The 18558-nt window shown below is 40.5% G+C and overlaps 1 protein-coding gene across 8 annotated transcripts in view; it reads right to left on the reverse strand.

Annotated features, from left to right (window-relative positions):
• Positions 1–18558, reverse strand: part of CDCA7L (cell division cycle associated 7 like) — a 131726-nt gene that overhangs the window by 96587 nt on the left and 16581 nt on the right. For all 8 annotated transcript variants that reach the window (XM_063606196.1, XM_034963783.2, XM_034963782.3 and 5 more), the window contains exon 2: positions 3669–3809. In XM_063606196.1, the coding sequence (XP_063462266.1) occupies positions 3669–3809 (141 nt within the window). The remainder of the gene's footprint in view (positions 1–3668; positions 3810–18558) is intronic.

An 18558-nucleotide genomic window follows, 5' to 3' on the forward strand; every position in this document is an offset into this window, starting at 1 on the left:
AATCTGTATCTACCCCACTGCCTTTCCCCGCCTTTAATTATATACTTCTTTGAGCTCATATATCTCTGGGGAAAGACAGATATAATAGACAAGTGGAAAAACTTACAGGGGCACACAGAAAGAAATGCCTACATCTAGCATTCTGTAAGCTTAAAAATGTCTCCTATGAATTATTATGGGTAATTGGAGTGAGTTTGCTCAGAGCTAAATTACTTTGTTCCTTTGTTGATAGCTGTAGTGCAGCTGCTTGAAAAAAAAAAATTGCACACACAAAAGGGAAGTTTCTTTAAAGTGAAATTCAAATCGTGTTTAAGGGAGACCAGAGTTAGCATACACATACTGTGTGCAAGTTCATGCAGCTTCTCTCTATTGGTTAAAATGGATCATGAGTGTGTGGGGTCAGGGTAGAGAAGCAGCCAGGGCTTGATTATTAAGGAAGAATGGTACACAGCTGCTGCTAAGGAAACCCACCATGCACCTGAGGCCTCTCAGTGCAATAAACATCTGGCTCACAGAGCCTTGGGCCAGCCCCTGCAGGCTAATTTAGAGTGGTATTTCTGTGTGCAAATTTCATCAACTACCTAAAGCCCCTGCCTAGGGCCTGAAGGGAACAGGGCAAGCCTTGAAGCTATGAGTTCCCATCTTCCAGTTTTTCTGGCTATTTTGATCCTGTGTGCTGGCATCCCAGGGCAATGGGCATCTTGGGAGAGATTACCATCTTTGATGGTCAGTCCTGATAGAGAAAAACAACTTACCATTGTCCTGAACTGAGGCCTATGCTTTAGTTTCCTTACTCCAAAGTGTGTAAGTACTGTTTTCCATGTGGGTCTATACGATGCCAATCTCCACTCCACACTGCTCCACTGCATTCTGAGTTAGAAACCCTGGCACTGCTGATTGCTCTCTGGCACTGGTTCATTCATCTTCAAAATCAATACTGGGTGCTATGCTATAGGCCTTGGTCATCTACCATGATCAGGACCATAAGCAAATAACACATCAGAGGAGAAGCTAACATAGGTGGATAAACTTATTTTGAAGTCCATGTGACATGGAAGAAACAGACCAGAGAGCAATGGCCTGTTGAACCAGACAGCCAGACAAGCACCCCATTTCAACTGCACCCAGCAAACAACACCCCCCGTGCTCACTGTATACAGTCAGGTGGGGTGTTGGATGCTTGAAATCAGAGGAAAGGAACAATACATGAGGACGAAAAGTCAGAGCCAGGGAAGCTAGAAAGCACCATTCAAGTATGAGGTCTCCCCTTCTTAAGGAGTTTATAATCTAACAGGGAGGCAGACAGGTCCACGAATAACCCTGGTGAGGGTCAGTGCTCTAAGGGATACAAAGCAATATGGCACACGGAGGGAAAGAAAATCCAGTAAGACTTCATGGAAGAAGTAGCATAAGTGGATGTGAGCCACGGTAGAGGCTAGAAAAATGGTGAGAGCACAGATAGGCAGGAACAGCATGGACCAGTGGGCAGAAAGGGCAGAACAGTGGATAATGAGAGTGTCAGTTCAGTTCCTGTGCCCTGCAGCATAGCAGGTAGGAAAGAGATCCGGGGGGGGGGGGTAAGAGGCTGAGAAGTGGTGGCCCTGGATTTGGAACATCCCAGCTTGGTACTTCCCAGATGTGGGGCCTTGGGCAAGTCATTACACCTTCCTGAACGTCAGTTTCATCACTTGCAAAACTGCAGCTTCCCAGGGAGGTCTGTGGATTAAATGCAGTATCTGTATGAAAAGCAGTTGGCACACTGTCCTCCCCGGGGAGAACACACCTGACTACAAAAGTAGTCATCATAGCAGCAGAAGCAGCTGTTCTGTTTCTTAATGCCCGGTGCCTGCCAGGCTCTGTGCTCGGCCCTTTAGACATGTTCTGCCCTGCTCAAATGCTCCTCAAGGTGGATCCAACAGGCTCTGCTCTCCCCACCGCCTGACTGTGCTCAGATGGAGGGCTAAGGGAGGAGCTGACCAGAAGTCAATCCTATAACAGATCCTAGTAGGAAGGGATGAGCATTCGAGTAAGAGCTACGAGGGCTACGGCAGCTGCAGAGGGAAGGGAAGGATGGACACCAGGAACACAGCAGAAGTTTCATCAACTCCTGGACGGGAGTCAAGGAGATGGAAGAGGGGAGGGAAGGCCAAGAACAAAAGATGGAAATCAAGATGGGGAAAGGGGGAAGCCAGAAAGACAACCAAGGGAAGGAGAAGTGAGTTTCAGATCTCCCTTAGCAACCAGGACCAGTCCAACTGGTAGTCAGAAACCACCTGGGGCTGGAGAGAGAAGACAAGCTCCACAAAAGAATACAGTAACAGCTCAAAGCAGGACAACAGACAAGATCACTAAGTAAGAAGACTGAGGACAAACCCTTAGAGAACATCTGCATTTAGGGACACGAACAGGGAAAACAAGTGACAGTAACAAAAAGCAGGCCAGGTAAAGTGGCTCACGCCTGTAATTCCAGCACTTTCGGAGGCCAAGGCGGGCAGATCACCTGAGGTCGGGAGTTTGAGACCAGCCTGGCCAATATGGCAAAACCCCATCACTACTAAAACAAAACAAAACACACACACACACACACACACACAAATTAGCCAGGCGTGGTGGTGGGAGCCTGTAATCCCAGCTACTCGGGAGGCTGAGGCTGGGAAAATTGCTTGAACCCGGGAGGCAGAAGTTGCAGTGAGCCAAGATCATGCCACTGCACTCCAGCCTGGGTGACACAGCGATACTCCATCTTGGAAAGAAAGAAAATAATAATAACAAAGAGCAAAAGGTGTAACAGAGAGGAAGAAACCCAGGTGGTTAGAAGGAGATCTACTGGTGGGGTCAACTGCTGTGGAGATGCCAAATGAGATGAGGACGGCAGAGACCAGGGAGCCCCTAGAGATCTCAGAAAGCACAGCTCCCACCAGGCCAGAACTTACAGTGGCCCACGTAATTAAGCAGGCACTTCACTTACATATAATTAACTGCTTCTCTTCCTGGATTTGCCCAGTGGAAGCAAAGTGGGTTTAATTTGCTGCCTTTTTGGAGAGGCCATGGTCAAGGCAGAATGAGGAATTTTGAGTGCCACAATGAACTCAGAAGAAAATGCCACTGAAGGGTAGAGATTTTGGCCATTCTACTACTAGGACACAATGTGAACCTCCAGGAATCTACCTGTCAGAGAACTCTAACTTGTGAGTGCTAGAGATCAAAGTAATTAACGCAAGAATAAGGCTCTCCCCAGCAATTCCAAGAGGATGTGCCAACAGAATTGCACCACGGGACCACAGAGGTGCAATTGTCTCCCCGTAACCACACAATCCCTCATGCCTCGCCGCAGCCTCGCCTCTGTGGGAAGACCCTGAACACAGCCTCGCCACAGGTTACAGCCCCAAGGCAGCCAAGAAAATGCACTTGATCATGTGAGGTCCCTTTATTTAAAAAAAAAAAAAAAAAAAAGAATTATGGTACAGGGAAGGATTAACACAGCAAAGTGAACGAGGTTCTCTCACCAGTTTTTTAAAACAGGAAGACAGAGACATAATGTTTCTAAAATAAAATGCTAGACAATGAACTGATATCACCAATCTCACACCATGTTCAAATAAAAGAACATCCAAACCAAGATTCAGGCCTCCAGATGAACACATCTGCTTGGAAGGAATCATCCATACCTGTTTCCCTGACTCTAGTGAGTCAAAACTATCGCAGCTCTCCTCTGACGAGAGGGTTTCCATGGGAACATCATCTCGGAAGCCAACAAACTCTTCATCATCACTGGGGGCGTTAAAGATGTCAGCCACTTCTTTAGGGATCTGTTTTGGATTCAAAAGAGGCAGGATTAAACCAGGCGTTCTTGCTAATCACTTAGGGACATTTTCTGAAGGGAAGTAGAGATCTCATCACTTCATCCAACTGCCACAGTTGCCCAGAAGTCCCCAGTAACCCTCAGCAAAACACGCTTCAGCTAAGAACTCATGGCAAAATAAGGTGTGGGGTGGGTGGGGGAGATAAAACTTAAAATTCTAGATATACACCCTATTTTACAGAGAATGTTAAAACCAGGCCAGAGAGAAGACATGTTTGATCTCTTGACAAAAAGAAAAATTGTTTCTGAGAACCAATGATCTCTTTTTTCTCCTACAGTGGATGCATCTTTAAAAGTCATCTACATAAAAAAGATGCCATAAAATATTATTAAGCTCTTTTCTTAATGTTCACCTACACTATTTATTTTTCTCTTCTTTGTCATAGGCTGATTCAGAAAGTAGAAAGTTCATACAATGAAATAAGTAGCTTTTCTTCTTTTCTATATTGTAAGTCAACTTAAGTAGCTGGGGATTAATTCTAACAGAATTCAAATGCTATTAGGGGATAATTGATCCCAGAGAGAACAATGTCAGCACACTTAATCCACAAATATGTATCTGCTGGAGTTCATTTTTCTAAGTTGACTATTTTCTCCCAATTCTTTGTTTTAAAAAAGTTCAAACACACAGAAATGTGAAAAAATAGTACAAACACCTGTTGATTCTTTATCTAGACCCATTATTTGTCACTGCATTTGCTTTCTTTCTCTGTTTCAACAAATATTAGGTTGAACCATGGGCATTTGCCGATATTTGGCTGTTTTTAACTTAGGAAAATAGCAATTTAATATGAGCCAACCTAATCCATATATTCCCACACATTGATTAAAGTAATTTGCAAACATTGTATTGATTGACCCGAATATAATTCAGCACATATCTCCCACGGATAAGGACATTCTCCCATAGAACCACAAAACCATAATTGTACCGAAAATAATTAACATTAATTCAATAGTACGATTTACTGTAATTCTATATTTTAATATCTGCAACTGTTCCCAAAATGTCTTTTATAACTTTTTGGAGACAATAAGATCCACTCCAGCAAGGTTTTGCATTCTATTTGATTTTTATGACACTGTTTTTTGTTGTTTTTCACAACACTTTTTTTTTTTGATAGACCATGACAACTGCCTCGTAGGATGTCATGTATTCTGAGCTTATCTGAGTATTTCCTCATGATTAGATTCAGGTTATGTATTTTTGTCACCATTCTACATTAGGTGACATGTACTCCTCAATGCATTGCATAAGGGGGCACAAAATGTCAAGTTATCCCACTATTAATTAGTAATTTTAAAAAATTTTTTCATTATAAAAACTTTCAAAGATATTTCAAAAGTAGATGGGAAGATATTTTAATGAGCACACATTGATCCTCCCCGTAATTATCTGCCCAAGGCTAACTGTGCTTCCCCTGGATCCCGACCCAACTCCCCGTCTTCTAAATTATTGTGAGGCAACTGTAGACATAGTATCATGTCACTCTGTGTCATCATCAAATGTGCAGTCTGTATTCACAGTTCTTCTGCCTCATTTTTTAAAAACTTAGTTTATCTGCATCATGATCCAAATAAGGTTCACACTGATCGACATGGCTCTTAAATCCCTTCTCATCACTCCTTTATCTTTTTTTCTCTTGCAGTTTATTTTTGAAGAAACTGGGTCATTTGACTGTGGAGTCTGTCCAAGTCTGAAGTTTTATTTTTTTTGCAGCCCCAAGGTGGTGTTTAACAGACTCATTTGGGTTTACAATTTGGGAGTTGAATCTGGAGGCTTTACTTCTAGTTGGCTTGCTTTTGCCAAGACTACTTTTTAGGAAGTGCTATGTTCTTCCTTTGGAAAGCACATAAGGTCTGGCTGTCTCTTTTTTTAGTGATGTCGCTGTTTGGTCAATAAGTTAAGGTGGAATCAGCCTGATTTGTTCTTTGCTTTTAAAACAAAACAAAACAAAACAAAAAACAATAACAACAACAAAAAAACACCCTTTCTCCTTTGTCACTAATAAGGAATACGCAGAGTGATACTTGAGATTCTGTGAATAGCCTCCCTGATAACATCTTGCTCAACAGTTTCAGCGTCCATTGACAATTCTTTTTTTTAATATTTTTTATTTTAATAAAGACAGGGTCTATGTTACCCAGGCTGGTCTCAAATTCCTTGCCTCAAGTGATCCTCTCACCTCAGCCTCCCAAAGTGCTGGGATTACAGGCATGAGCCAGGGCACCCTTGAATGAATTATTACATTAGGGACTGCAAAAGAGAAATTTTCAGATTTTCTCTCTCCTTCATAAAGTAGCTGGCATTCTTGTATAATACAGTCTTTCCCTCACTCTCCCCCTTTTCTTCTACCATGTATATCCATGGATTTCTAAAAATTATTATTAAATGTGTTATAATCCATACTCTCATAATGCTGACTGTCCCAAATTTGGCCATTGGGAGCTTCTTGGAAAGTCATCCTCTGTCTTTCTGACATGGCACTAGGGGTCTTTCAACACCTCCTTGCTTTCTGACACAAGGATGGCAAGCTAACCTTGTATGTTTCCTGTCCCAGACCTCAAATCAGCCATTTCTCCAAGGAGCCCTGAAACCTTTCACTGGGAAATGGCATTTAAAAACCAAGCTCGGAGAACACAGTGCACCTCGGTTAATGAAGTATCATTGCTTGTAGGCTCTTTGGACAGAGCAAGGATATTTTAAATAGGTAAATCACAAGTTCATGGTGACACCTTGAATTCAAATCCAACACGTAGGCTTCTTCCTCTGCTCCCTCATCTCTCCCTCATCTCACATTAGCATCGCCGTTCCACCACAAGGAAAACCCTTGATTCCCAAAATTTTTAATATACTTATCCATGTGGTGCTCTATCTACAATAAACACAAAATAGCGCCAAACTGACGCCACCAATATACTACCAACAACAAACAGTGCAGTTCAAGATTTCTTTGCAGTTCTTTCTAGCCCTGGAACATAGTCTCACTATACACAGGATCTTTTCCTTCAGCTAACTAGATGATCATTGTACATGGTTATGCAAAAATGTTTCACAGGTACTTCCCATTTCATCAGGCAGTATATTAAAAAGATGTCCTTAACAGTTGAGATTTAATAATTTTTACTGTCTCATCAGAACATTCTTATGTGAAACTGACATTTTCTTTTTAAATTGAGTGCATGGAGGTGAATAATGCAATGACTACTAATACAGTTTGTTGCTACCACCTGGATTCATGCTAAAGATCAGCAGTTTTCTCCACTTTGGCTTTTGCACAATCAGTGCAAATATCAACACAGCAAAAAGGGCAAATAATCTTAGTATTATTATGACATTACATTCGCCCTCATGGACCCGTGAAAGGGTCTCAGGTCCTCCATCTCACACTTTGACCACTGCACTAGCATATACAGAGTTGTGTATTCAAAAGCTACTTAGCTTCGTGGAATTCTCTGTGTGGGTGTGTTGACTTAATTTTACATTTAGTCAGGTTCCATTTACGAAACTGGTAATCCTTAATCTATTTACTTTCATCCTTATTTTAATGCTTCTTGATTAAAAATAATTAGAAAATAATGGTTCAATCAAAGGAAGTGTAACATAAATACAGAAATGGAATACCCCAAGTTCAGTGATGCTGAAGGGTTAATACAAACACTTTCCCACCATCTAATAAAATCATTGCAAGGGACAAACAAGAACAACACTTACAGAAGTAGAGTTCCACTAACAATTTTTTTTACCAGCCACACGTAGTGCAGCACTAGCAAAGCCTAACTCTGACATCATTCTTGGGGAAAATATTGAAACTTTTCTCAAGGAGGTATGTTAAACAATGTTTGCCACCTTATCTTTTCAAAGACACCTTTTGTTGTTGTTTAGCACTCAGAACCCAGAACTAATACGCAAGGAAAACACCCAGACCAGAGAAACACAGACAATACTTATGAAAGTGTGCCTATGTTGTAGTTACATAATAGCCACTGAGTTCAGTCCCTGCAGAGGCACTAAGAGGGACAGTGTGTCAATTTCAGTCTTTTTCTTTTGGCCTTCTCACCATTCTACAAAATTCAAACAGCCCTGCTGGCCCAGAAGCTTCTTTTAACATAAATGGTTTAAAGGAGGAGGAGCACCCCATTTATGGATTTAATGGAAATACATACAAGGAATGGAGAGGGTTGGTGATAGGAATAAACTGCTTCCAGCAGCAACTGCATTAGTCCCTGTGCTATTGTGTTCAGCCCCACCACTGCTGCGAGCCTGTGTCCGCCTAGCTAATTCCTCCTTCTGCATCTTTGACTTCTGCATCTGCTCCAGAGGTACCATTAGGGGGCTATAATTACTGATTAGGAACAAAAGGAAAGGGCACACTTTCAAAAAAACAGTGTGCATTCCTGGGGTACGCAGGGCTCTGATCCTTCAAAAGGTATTAAAAGAGTTTCAGATAGTCACAAGCTTCAGGATTTGGCAAAAAAAAAAAAAAAAAAACTGTAAAATATTCAAGTGTCCTCAATGCAACGAACTGATTTGTCTAACAGATGCAACAAAGGCAGCAAGATTTATATGAGAAGGACCTGATAGAAAGGATACACAGGGACCTCTTCTAATGAATGAGCAGTTCCACAACACAGTGATACATTAGGCCCAAGGACCTGTCACTTTCCTGTTCCATTCAGCAGTGATCCACTGGGTAGCTGCATAGTCTAGACAAAATGCAACAGACCTTTTTTTTTTTTTTTTTTCAAAGTTTGTGTTCCATTCTATTACAATAATGCCAATCATAAGACTCACCAAAAACAAAACTACAGCAAGTAACTGAAAACAAAAAAAATACAAAATTTCTCAATCACTGGATATTTACATTAGTTGAACTTCTGAATTAGGATAACTACTATCTAGTGAACCAAAAAAAAAGGGAAAATTCTCATCTGAAAGTGAAAAGACCGTTTCATTATTTATAATACTTGTTAAAAATCGACAACTTCATGCTATTCCTTTCATGTACTGTTTCTGTTTGTCTACTCTGTCTTTATTGGAATTAACAGTGTGAATATCATCAAAAGTCATGTGGGGGACCAGGATTCAACTCCATGAGAACACAGGTACTAGAATGGAAGCCACAGGCACCTAACATAGAGCCCAGCCTAAAGCAGATGATCAATAAACCCTTGCTGAAAGCATTTACATGCATCTGACTTTGTAGCCATTTTCTTAAGAAAGGTGTATTTTACTAGGAAAATACTAAGTCAAAAAGGTACACTCTGTGACATTCCTACATGAGGGGAATTAAGAATTTTCACCCAGAATCCTAAGACATCTTTCTACAAAGCAGTCATATTCACAGCTCCCCTTTCAGAAAGGACTGCAGGTTTCCCTTATAAGCCATACAGATTACCTGAGAGCTTTTCTCTGAAATAGATTATGCAAACTCAACAGGCTTCGGGGCCAAGCAGGTGGGTAACAGGGCAGTAGGTCAGCTGTAGGACAATATGGGATGGTGCTGACTGGTAGGCTGAACACATATATCAGGGAAGGGAGGCCACTCCTCCACTCCAGCTGATCACTGCCCTGGAGGAACAGGGGTCTGGCATGTCTGACCTCCAACATTCCCAGAGAACCTGAGAATCTGAGTGTTGGTAAGAAACTTCCCATCTACAGAATGGATCTCAAACTTGTTCAGGGAACATGCACAGTGGAACTCATAGGGCTCTGTGGGACACCAAGGAAACTGCAAATGCCAGAATTCCAAATATTACCAACAGTATTAATATATCTACTAGTGCCTAGTAGTAATAGTAGAGGGCATCGAAGTGTTAAGAAGATTAAGAAAAACTTTATATCCTTTCCCTTATTCATGGCATCATTACTCACAAGAGCCAAAAGGTGGAAGCAATCCAAGTATCCATCGATGGATAAATGGATAAACAAAATGTGAGACATACATATAATTGAATATTATTCAACACTAAAAAGGAAGGAAATTATGACACATGCCACAACATGGATGAACTTTGAAGACGTTATGCTAAATGATAATAACCCAGTCTCGATAAAACCAAGAACTGTATGATTCTACTTATAACAGGTACCTAGAGTGGTTGAATCCCCGGAGACAGCAGAATGGCACTTGCCAGATGCTGAGGAGAGGGAGAAACGTGGAGTTACTGTTTAATGGATACAGAGTTCAGGTTTCCAAGATGGAAAGAGTTCTGGAATTTAAATATGCTTAACACTACTGAACCATACATTTTAAAATGGCTAAGATAGGAGATTTTATGTTATATGCATCTTAGCACAATTTTAAAAGAATTCAACGAAAAAAGACAAATTAAGAAAGACAATTTAAGCCAGGCATGGTGGTTCATACCTGTAATCCCAGCACTCTGGGAGGCCGAGGCAGGAAGATCACTTGAGCCCAGGGGTTTGAGACCAGCCTAGACAACATGGTGAGACCCCGTCTCTACCAAAAAAGATACAAAAATTAGCTGGGTTGTGGTGGCGTGTGCCTGTAGTCCCAGCTACTCATGAAGCTAAAATGGGAGGATCGGTTGAGCCCACGAGTTAGAGGCTGCATGCAGTGAGCTATGATCATACCACTACACTACAGTCAGGGTGTCAGTGAGACCCTGTCTCTAAAAGAGAAAAAGAAAAAAAGAAAAACCGGGGTAGAGGGGAATTTTTCCTTCCTTAAGTGAATGAAATCTTCCAAACTGACAGAACAAGTCCAGACCTTAGCCTAGTTTTAATGGTACCATCACTTTAGGGGCATGTGGCTTGAGAACCCAACTCTCTCACCTAAGGGAGGTTCAGATACATCATCGTAGGTGCCAAGGCTTCAGCTTTAGTGTCTGACCAACCAGGTATCTGAGCCTGTAAGCCCATTAGTTAACTGATAGTCTGGAGGACAAAGCTGTTTGCAGAACCACACTTGGCTGAAATCCAGCTTTGTTCTATCCCAGCTAAGCTATACTAATAAAAATAAACCCTGCTGAGTTGCTGCTGGCTTCTTGTTGAGTAGGTGCCTTTCAGGCATACAAAGCAGTGCTCTGGAAGTCTCCATACCATTTTGACCTTTGTCAGCCTGAGTCTCCATTAAAATTCAATTTAAAAAACTAATAAGCTATAAAAAGATCGTCAAACTGTCAGTTGGTGTTCAATCAAGTATTTACCTTTGAAAATATTTTAATGTGAAGTATTGTTCATTTAAAACTTTATATTGTGAAATTAAGTATAATATTTTTTAAATTAAAGCTTTTCCATAACTCAATGATATCTAAATTCATCCTTCCTGGATTAAAAAATACAACCTCCTACCCAGAAGGAACACATTTATCAGTATTAGTTTTTGAAGAGAAAGAAAATAAGATTCACTTTTTAGGCCAACTGATACAAGGGCTGATTTTGATATACTCCAAGAATATTCAGTGTACATTTCACCTAGAAGCAAGCTCTATTTTAAGATTTAAAAAGCAGACAAAAGATATTTATGCACACTACTGCATTTTCCTTATTAAGTGTTTTGAAAGCAATTTTGATAGCAATGACAGCAGAATTTGCAAGGTGTACTATCTTGCATCTATGAAAAGAGATCTACACAGAGGAGAGCATTCCTTCCTCTTTAACACACCATGAAGGGCGAGAACTGTTATTTTCTTATGCAAAATCATTTCTTTGAATTTTTTACAAATAAATTTGTTGGCCCATAAGAAAAGTACATACCATGCACCAACCACAAGAACTAACTCAAAATGGATCACAAACTTGAATATAAAACTATAAAACTTTTAGAAGAGGAGAAAATCTTTGTGACCTTAAGGTAGGCAAAGAATTCTTAAGATACAACACCAGATACAACACAATACAGATCTTTAAAATGTGTAAATTAAACAATCAAAATGAAGAACTTCTGCTCTTCAGAAAACGCCGTTAAGAGAATGAAAAGGAAAGCCACACACTGGGAGAAAATATCTGCAAATGCTGTCTCTGATTTGCACCCAGAAAATATAAAGAATTCTCATAACTCAATAAAAAGAAAACAAATAAATCAGATGGTCGACGAGTGAAATGGTAAACAAGCACAAAAGAGAATTAAATTAACACACACATGCATCTGACCTCTGAATGGGGAGGACTTTCACCAATCACGTAAAGGAGACCAAAATGGAAAAGTAGATCACTGACCATGTAACAGTTTAAAGCTTCCTACTTAAAAGAAGAAAATTCAGAAACAAAAACAAACAAACAAACAAAAAAAGGTAGGGCAAAGATCTGACAAAAATATGACAAATTATTAAAATTGCTAAAAACCTCCTACAAAATGAAATATATACCATGGCCACACAGACAAAATGGCAAAACAAAGAAAACTCACTAGGGAAAACAAAAGAGGCTAAAAACACTTTAAAAGTCCTCAGCCTACCTAGTAATGAAAAGAATGGCAAGTAAAACAAGTATTCTTTTCATCTAGCAATTTAGCAACATTTTGCTTCCATTTTTAAGGGCATGCTCAATGATGGGGAAGGTGTGAGGAGACAAACACTTCTATACAGAACTGGTATGAGGACACTGAACCCAAGGCTTCAGAAACTAAGTATCATCATATACATCTAAAATAGGGCAGTTAATTTTTTAAAAATTATATACAGTGCAATTTCAAGACTGCCAGGAAAATGTAGCTAAACTCAGGGTGAAGGAGTATGTGAATTACTATTAGCAGTTAAGAGAATCATAAAATCAAGGATTATCAGGCCAAGTGTGGTGGCTCATGCCTGCAATCCCAGTGCTGTGGGAGACCAAGGCAGGAGGATCACTTGAGCCTAGGAGTTCAAGACTAGCCTGGGCAATACAGCAAGACTCCAGCTCTACAAAACATAAAAAATTAGCCAGGCATAGTGGCATGTCTGTAGTCCCAGCTACTTGGGAGGCTGAGGAGGGAGGATTGATTGAGCCCAGGAGTTCAAGGCTGCTATTAGCTATGATCCTGCCACTGTAACAGAGGAAGACCCTATCTCAAACAAAGAAAAAAAAAAAAGATCATCAGATTGTGATGGGATCTCATCCATCAGTTTGTGCTTCATATAATGGGAGTGACAGCCAGACACAGAGGCACACACCTGTAGTCCCAGCTACTTAGATGGCCTAGGCAGGATAGCTTAAGTCCAAGAGTTCAAGTTCAGCCTGGGCAACAAAGCAAGACCCTATCTCTATAAGAAATAAAAATAAAGTAAAATTAGGGCAACCACAGTTAGACTTACTCAAAGGCATGTAGCTTGTTAGTGTCCTTACATTAAAAACATTTACAAGCATCTAAATAAGAAAACGATCTGTTTTTCTATAACTATATATTAATTAGTATTCAGCAGTTAATAAAAAAATACAAACTCATGTTAACACCAACAGCACAAGCAACAATTCGAGGAAAATAATAAACTGGAATTCATCAAAATTAAAAACTGTTGTGCATCAAAGGACAGCAAGAAAGTGAAAAGAAAAATCTGCAGAATGGGAGAAATAGCTACAAATCATGTATCTAATAAGGATCTACTATCTAGAATATATAAAGATTTCTTACAACTCAAGAAAAAGGCAAACAACCAATCAAAAAATAGGTGAAGAATTTGAACAGACCTTTCTCCAAGGAAGCTATACAAATGACAAACAAGTACATAAAAATACACACATCAGTGGTCATTAAGGAACTGCAAACCAAAAATAGGTAATACTGGCTGGATACAGTGGCTCATGCCTGTAATCCAAGCATTTTGGAAGGCTGAGGCAGGAGGATCACTTAAGCTCAGTTCTAGACCAGACTGGGCAATGTAGCAAGACCCCATCTCAAAAAAAAAAATTTTTTTTTTAATTACCTAGGCATGATGGCACATGCCTGTAGTCCCTGCTACTTGGGAGGCTGAGGCAAAAGGAGCTCTTAAGCCTGGGAGTTTGAGGCTGCAGTAAGCTGCGATCAAGGCACTGCATTTTAGCCTGGGTGACAGAGCAAGACCCTGGCTCACAACTAATAATAATAATAATAATAATAAAGACATTGAATAGAAGCCATGGGGAGTGGAAAAAAGCCACACACAGGTCCAGGCAAGACAGTATGTTCAGAAAAGATCTAAGATGATCTTCAGTTTTCAGGGTCAGAACATACCCAGCCAATCTTTTAAAGATTTCCCTAGCACAGAGTCAGTCAGTCTGCAAAGACTGGAAGTGGTGGCCACTTCTCAAATATTTAATTCTCAACAAAAGAACAAAGACATATAAAAAAGAAGAAAAACCTGGCCCATTCAAAGAAGCAAAATTAATTGACAGAAACTTTCCCAGAGGAAAACACTGGACTTACTAGACAGACACTGGACTTACTAGACAAAGAAAACTATCCTATGCTGAAAGAACAAAAGGCACAAAGAACTAACGTGAATCTGGAAAACGAGCAAAATGAGCCTATTAACAAAGAGAAATGAAGGACTCCGACAGAAATTATGGAGCTGAAAAAAATAGAATGACCAAGTTGAAAATTTCACTAGAGTGGTTTAAAAACAGATTTGAGGAGGCAGGCAAATCAGCAAATTTGAAGATAATGCATTTGAAAATACTGAGTCAGAGGAGAAAAAAATTAGAGGAGAAAAAGTTAAAAAGAATACGGAAGAGTGAAAACAGCCTAAACTACTTCTTTAGGCACGCCAATATAGGAATGATGGGAGACTCAGAAAGAAAACAGAGAGAAAAAGAGACAAAGATTATTTGATACGACAGTGGGCGAAAACTCCCCAAACTGGCTGAAAGGCATGAATTGGAATACATCCCAGAAGCTCAAGGAATTCCAAGTAGGACAACTCGGAAGAGGTCCTTTCAAAGACACCATATAATCAAATATTAAAAGCCTAAAGACAATCTTGAAAGTAGTCACATACAAGTGACACTCAACAAGATTATCAGCTGTTCAGCCCCAGTCAGGGGTTTACAGATAAAACCCCCATCTCCCTGGGACAGAGCACCTGGGAAAGGCGTGGCTGTGGGCCCAGCTTAAGCAGACTTAAACATCCCTGCCTGCCAGCTCTAAAGAGAGCAGCAGATCTCCCAGCACAGCGTTCAAGCTCTGCTAAGGCACAGACTTGCCTTCTCAAGTGGGTCCCTGACTCCATGCCTCCTGACTGGGAGACACTTCCCAGCAGGGGTCAACAGACACCTCATACAGGAGCGATCCAGCTGGCATCTGGTGGTTGCCCCTCTGGGATGAAGCTTCCAGAGGAAGAAACAGGCAGCAATCCTTTGCTGTTCTGCAACCTCTCAAACGGTCTGGAGCGGGCCTCCAGCAAACTAACTCCAGCAGACCTGCAGCAGAGGGGCCTGACTGTTAGAAGAAAAACTAACAGCATCAACATCAACAAAAAGGACTTCCACTCAGAATCCCCATCCGAAGGTCACCAACATCAAAGATCAAAGGTAGATAAATCCACGAAGATGAGGAAAAACCAGCACAAAAAGGCTGAAAATTCCAAAAACCAGAATGCCTCTTCTCCTCCAAAGGATCACAACTCCTTACCAGCAAGGGAACAAAACTGGATGGAGAATGAGTTTGATGAATTGACAGAAGTACGCTTCAGAAGGTGGGTAATAAACTCCTCCGAGCTAAAGGAGCATGTTCTAACCCAATACAAGGAAACTAAGAACCTTGAAAAAAGGTTAGAGGAATTGCTAACGAGAATAACCAGGTTAGAAAAGAACATAAATGACCTGATGGAGCTGAAAAACACAGCACGAAAACTTCATGAAGCATACACAAGTATCAATAGCCAAATCGATCAAGCAGAAGAAAGGATATCAGAGACTGAAGATCAACTTAATGAAATAAAGCATGAAGAGAAGATTAGAGAAAAAAAGAGTGAAAAAGGAACAAAAAAAGCCTCCAAGAAATATGGGACTATGTGAAAAGACCAAATCTACGTTTGACTGGTGTACCTCAAAGTGATGAGGAGAATGGAACCAAATTGGAAAACACTCTGCACGATATTATCCAGGAGAACTTCCCCAACCTAGCAAGACAGGCCAACACTCAAACTCAGAAAATACAAAGAATACCACAAAGATACTCCTCGAGAAGAGCAACCCCAAGACACATAATCATCAGATTCAGCAAGATTGAAATGAAGGAAAAAAGGTTAAGGGCAGCCAGAGAGAAAGGTCAGGTTAACCACAAAGGGAAGCCCATCAGACTAACAGCAGATCTCTAGGCAGAAACCCTACAAGCCAGAAGAGGGTGGGGTCAATATTCAACATTCTTAATGAAAAGAATTTTCAACCCAGAATTTCATATCCAGCCAAACTAAGCTTCATAAGTGAAAGAGAAATAAAATCCTTTACAGACAAGCAAATGCTGAGAGATTTTGTCACCACCAGGCCTGCCTTATAAGAGTTCCTGAAGGAAGCACTAAACATGGAAACGAAAAACTGGTATCAGCTACTGCAAAAACATACCAAATTATAAACACCACTGACACTATGAAGAAACTGCATCAACTAACAGGCAAAATAACCAGCTAGCATCATAATAACAGGATCAAATTCACACATAACAATATTAATCTTAAGTGTAAATGGGCTAAATGCCCCAATTAAAAGACACAGACTGGCAAATTGGATAAAGAGTCAAGACCCATCGGTGTGCTGTATTCAGGAGACCCATCTCACACCCAAAGACACACATAGGCTCAAAATAAAAGGATGGAGGAACATTACCCAGCAAATGGAAAGCAAAAAAAAAAAAAAAAAAAAAAAGCAGGGATTGCAATCCTAGTCTCTAATAAAACAGACTTTAAACCAATGAAGATCAAAACAGACAAAGAAGGGCATTACATAATGCTAAAGGGATCAATCCAACAAGAGCAGCTAACTACCCTAAATATACATGCACCCAATACAGGAGCACCCAGATGCATAAAGCAAGTTCTTAGAGACCTACAAAGAGACTTAGACTCCCACACAATAATAGTGGGAGACTTTAACACCCCACTGTCACTATTAGATCAAAGAGACAGCAAATTAATAAGGATATTCAGGACTTGAACTCAGCTCTGGACCAAGCAGACCTAATAGACATCTACAGAACTCTCCACCCCAAATCAACAGAATATACATTCTTCTCAGCACCACATCAGACTTATTCTAAAACTGACCACATAACTGGAAGTAAAACACTCCTCAGCAAATGCAAAAGAACGGAAATCATAACAAACAGTCTCTTAGACCACAGTGCAATCAAATTGGAACTCAGGATGAAGAAACTCACTCAAAACCGCACAACTACATTGAAACTGAACAACCTGCTCCTGAATGACTACAGGGTAACTAACGAAATCAAGACAGAAATAAATAAGTTCTTTGAAACCAATGAGAACAAAGACAACATACCAGAATCTCTGGGACACAGCTAAAGCAGTGTTTAGAGGGAAATTTATAGCACTAAATGCCCACAAGAGAAAGCAGGAAAGATCTAAAATTGACACCCTAACATCACAATTAAAAGAACTAGAGAGTGGCCGGGCGCAGTGGCTCTCGCCTGTAATCCTAGCACTTTGGGAGGCTGAGGTGGGCAGATCACGAGGTCAGGAGTTTGAGACCAGCCTGGCCAAGATAGTGAAACCCTGTCTGTACTAAAAACACAAAAAAATTAGCTGGGCGTGGTGGCGGGTGCCTGTAATCCCAGCCACTTGGGAGGCTGAGGCAAAAAGAATCGCTTGAACCTGGGAGGCGGAGGTTGCAGTGAGCCAAGATTACGCCATTGCACTCCAGCCCCGGCAACAGTGCAAGACTCTGTCTCAAAAAAAAAAAAAAAAAAGAACTAGAGACGCAAGAGCCATCAAATTCAAAAGCTAGCAGAAGATAAGAAATAACTAAGATCACAGCAGAACTGAAGGAGACAGGGACATGAAAAACCCTTCAAAAAAATCAATGAATCCAGGAGTTGGTTTTTTGAAAAGATCAACAAAATAGACCGCTAGCCAGACAAAGAAGAAAAGAGAGAAGAATCAAATAGACACAATAAAAAATGATAAAGGGGGTATCACCACTGATCCAACAGAAATACAAACTACCATCAGAGAATACTATAAACAGCTCTACACAAATAAACTAGAAAATCTAGAAGAAATGGATAAATTTCTGGACACATACACCCTCCCAAGTCTAAACCAGGAAGAAGTCAAATTCCTGAAGACCAATAACAAGTTCTGAAATTGGGGCAGTAATTAATGGCCTGCCAACCAAAAGAGTCTAGGACCAGACAGATTTACAGCCAAATTCTACCAGAGGTACAAAGAGGAGCTGCTACCATTCCTTCTAAAACTATTCCAAACAATAGAAAAAGAGGGAATCCTCCCTAACTCATTTTATGAGGCCAGCATCATCCTGATACCAAAACCTGGCAGAGACACAACAAAAAAAGAAAATTTCAGACCAGTATCCCTGATGAACGAAGATTTTCACATTGACAATAAAATACTGGTAAACCAAATCCAGCAGCACATCAAAAAGCTTATCCACCAGGATCAAGTTGGCTTCATCCCTGGGATGCAAGGCTGGTTCAATATATGCAAATCAATAAACATAATCCATCACATAAACAGAACCAATGACAAAAACCACATGATTATCTCAATATATGCAGAAAAGGCCGTCAATAAAATTCAACACC

The sequence above is a fragment of the Pan paniscus genome, chromosome 6 (genome assembly GCF_029289425.2).
Source record: "Pan paniscus chromosome 6, NHGRI_mPanPan1-v2.0_pri, whole genome shotgun sequence".
NCBI classification, from domain to species: domain Eukaryota; kingdom Metazoa; phylum Chordata; class Mammalia; order Primates; family Hominidae; genus Pan; species Pan paniscus.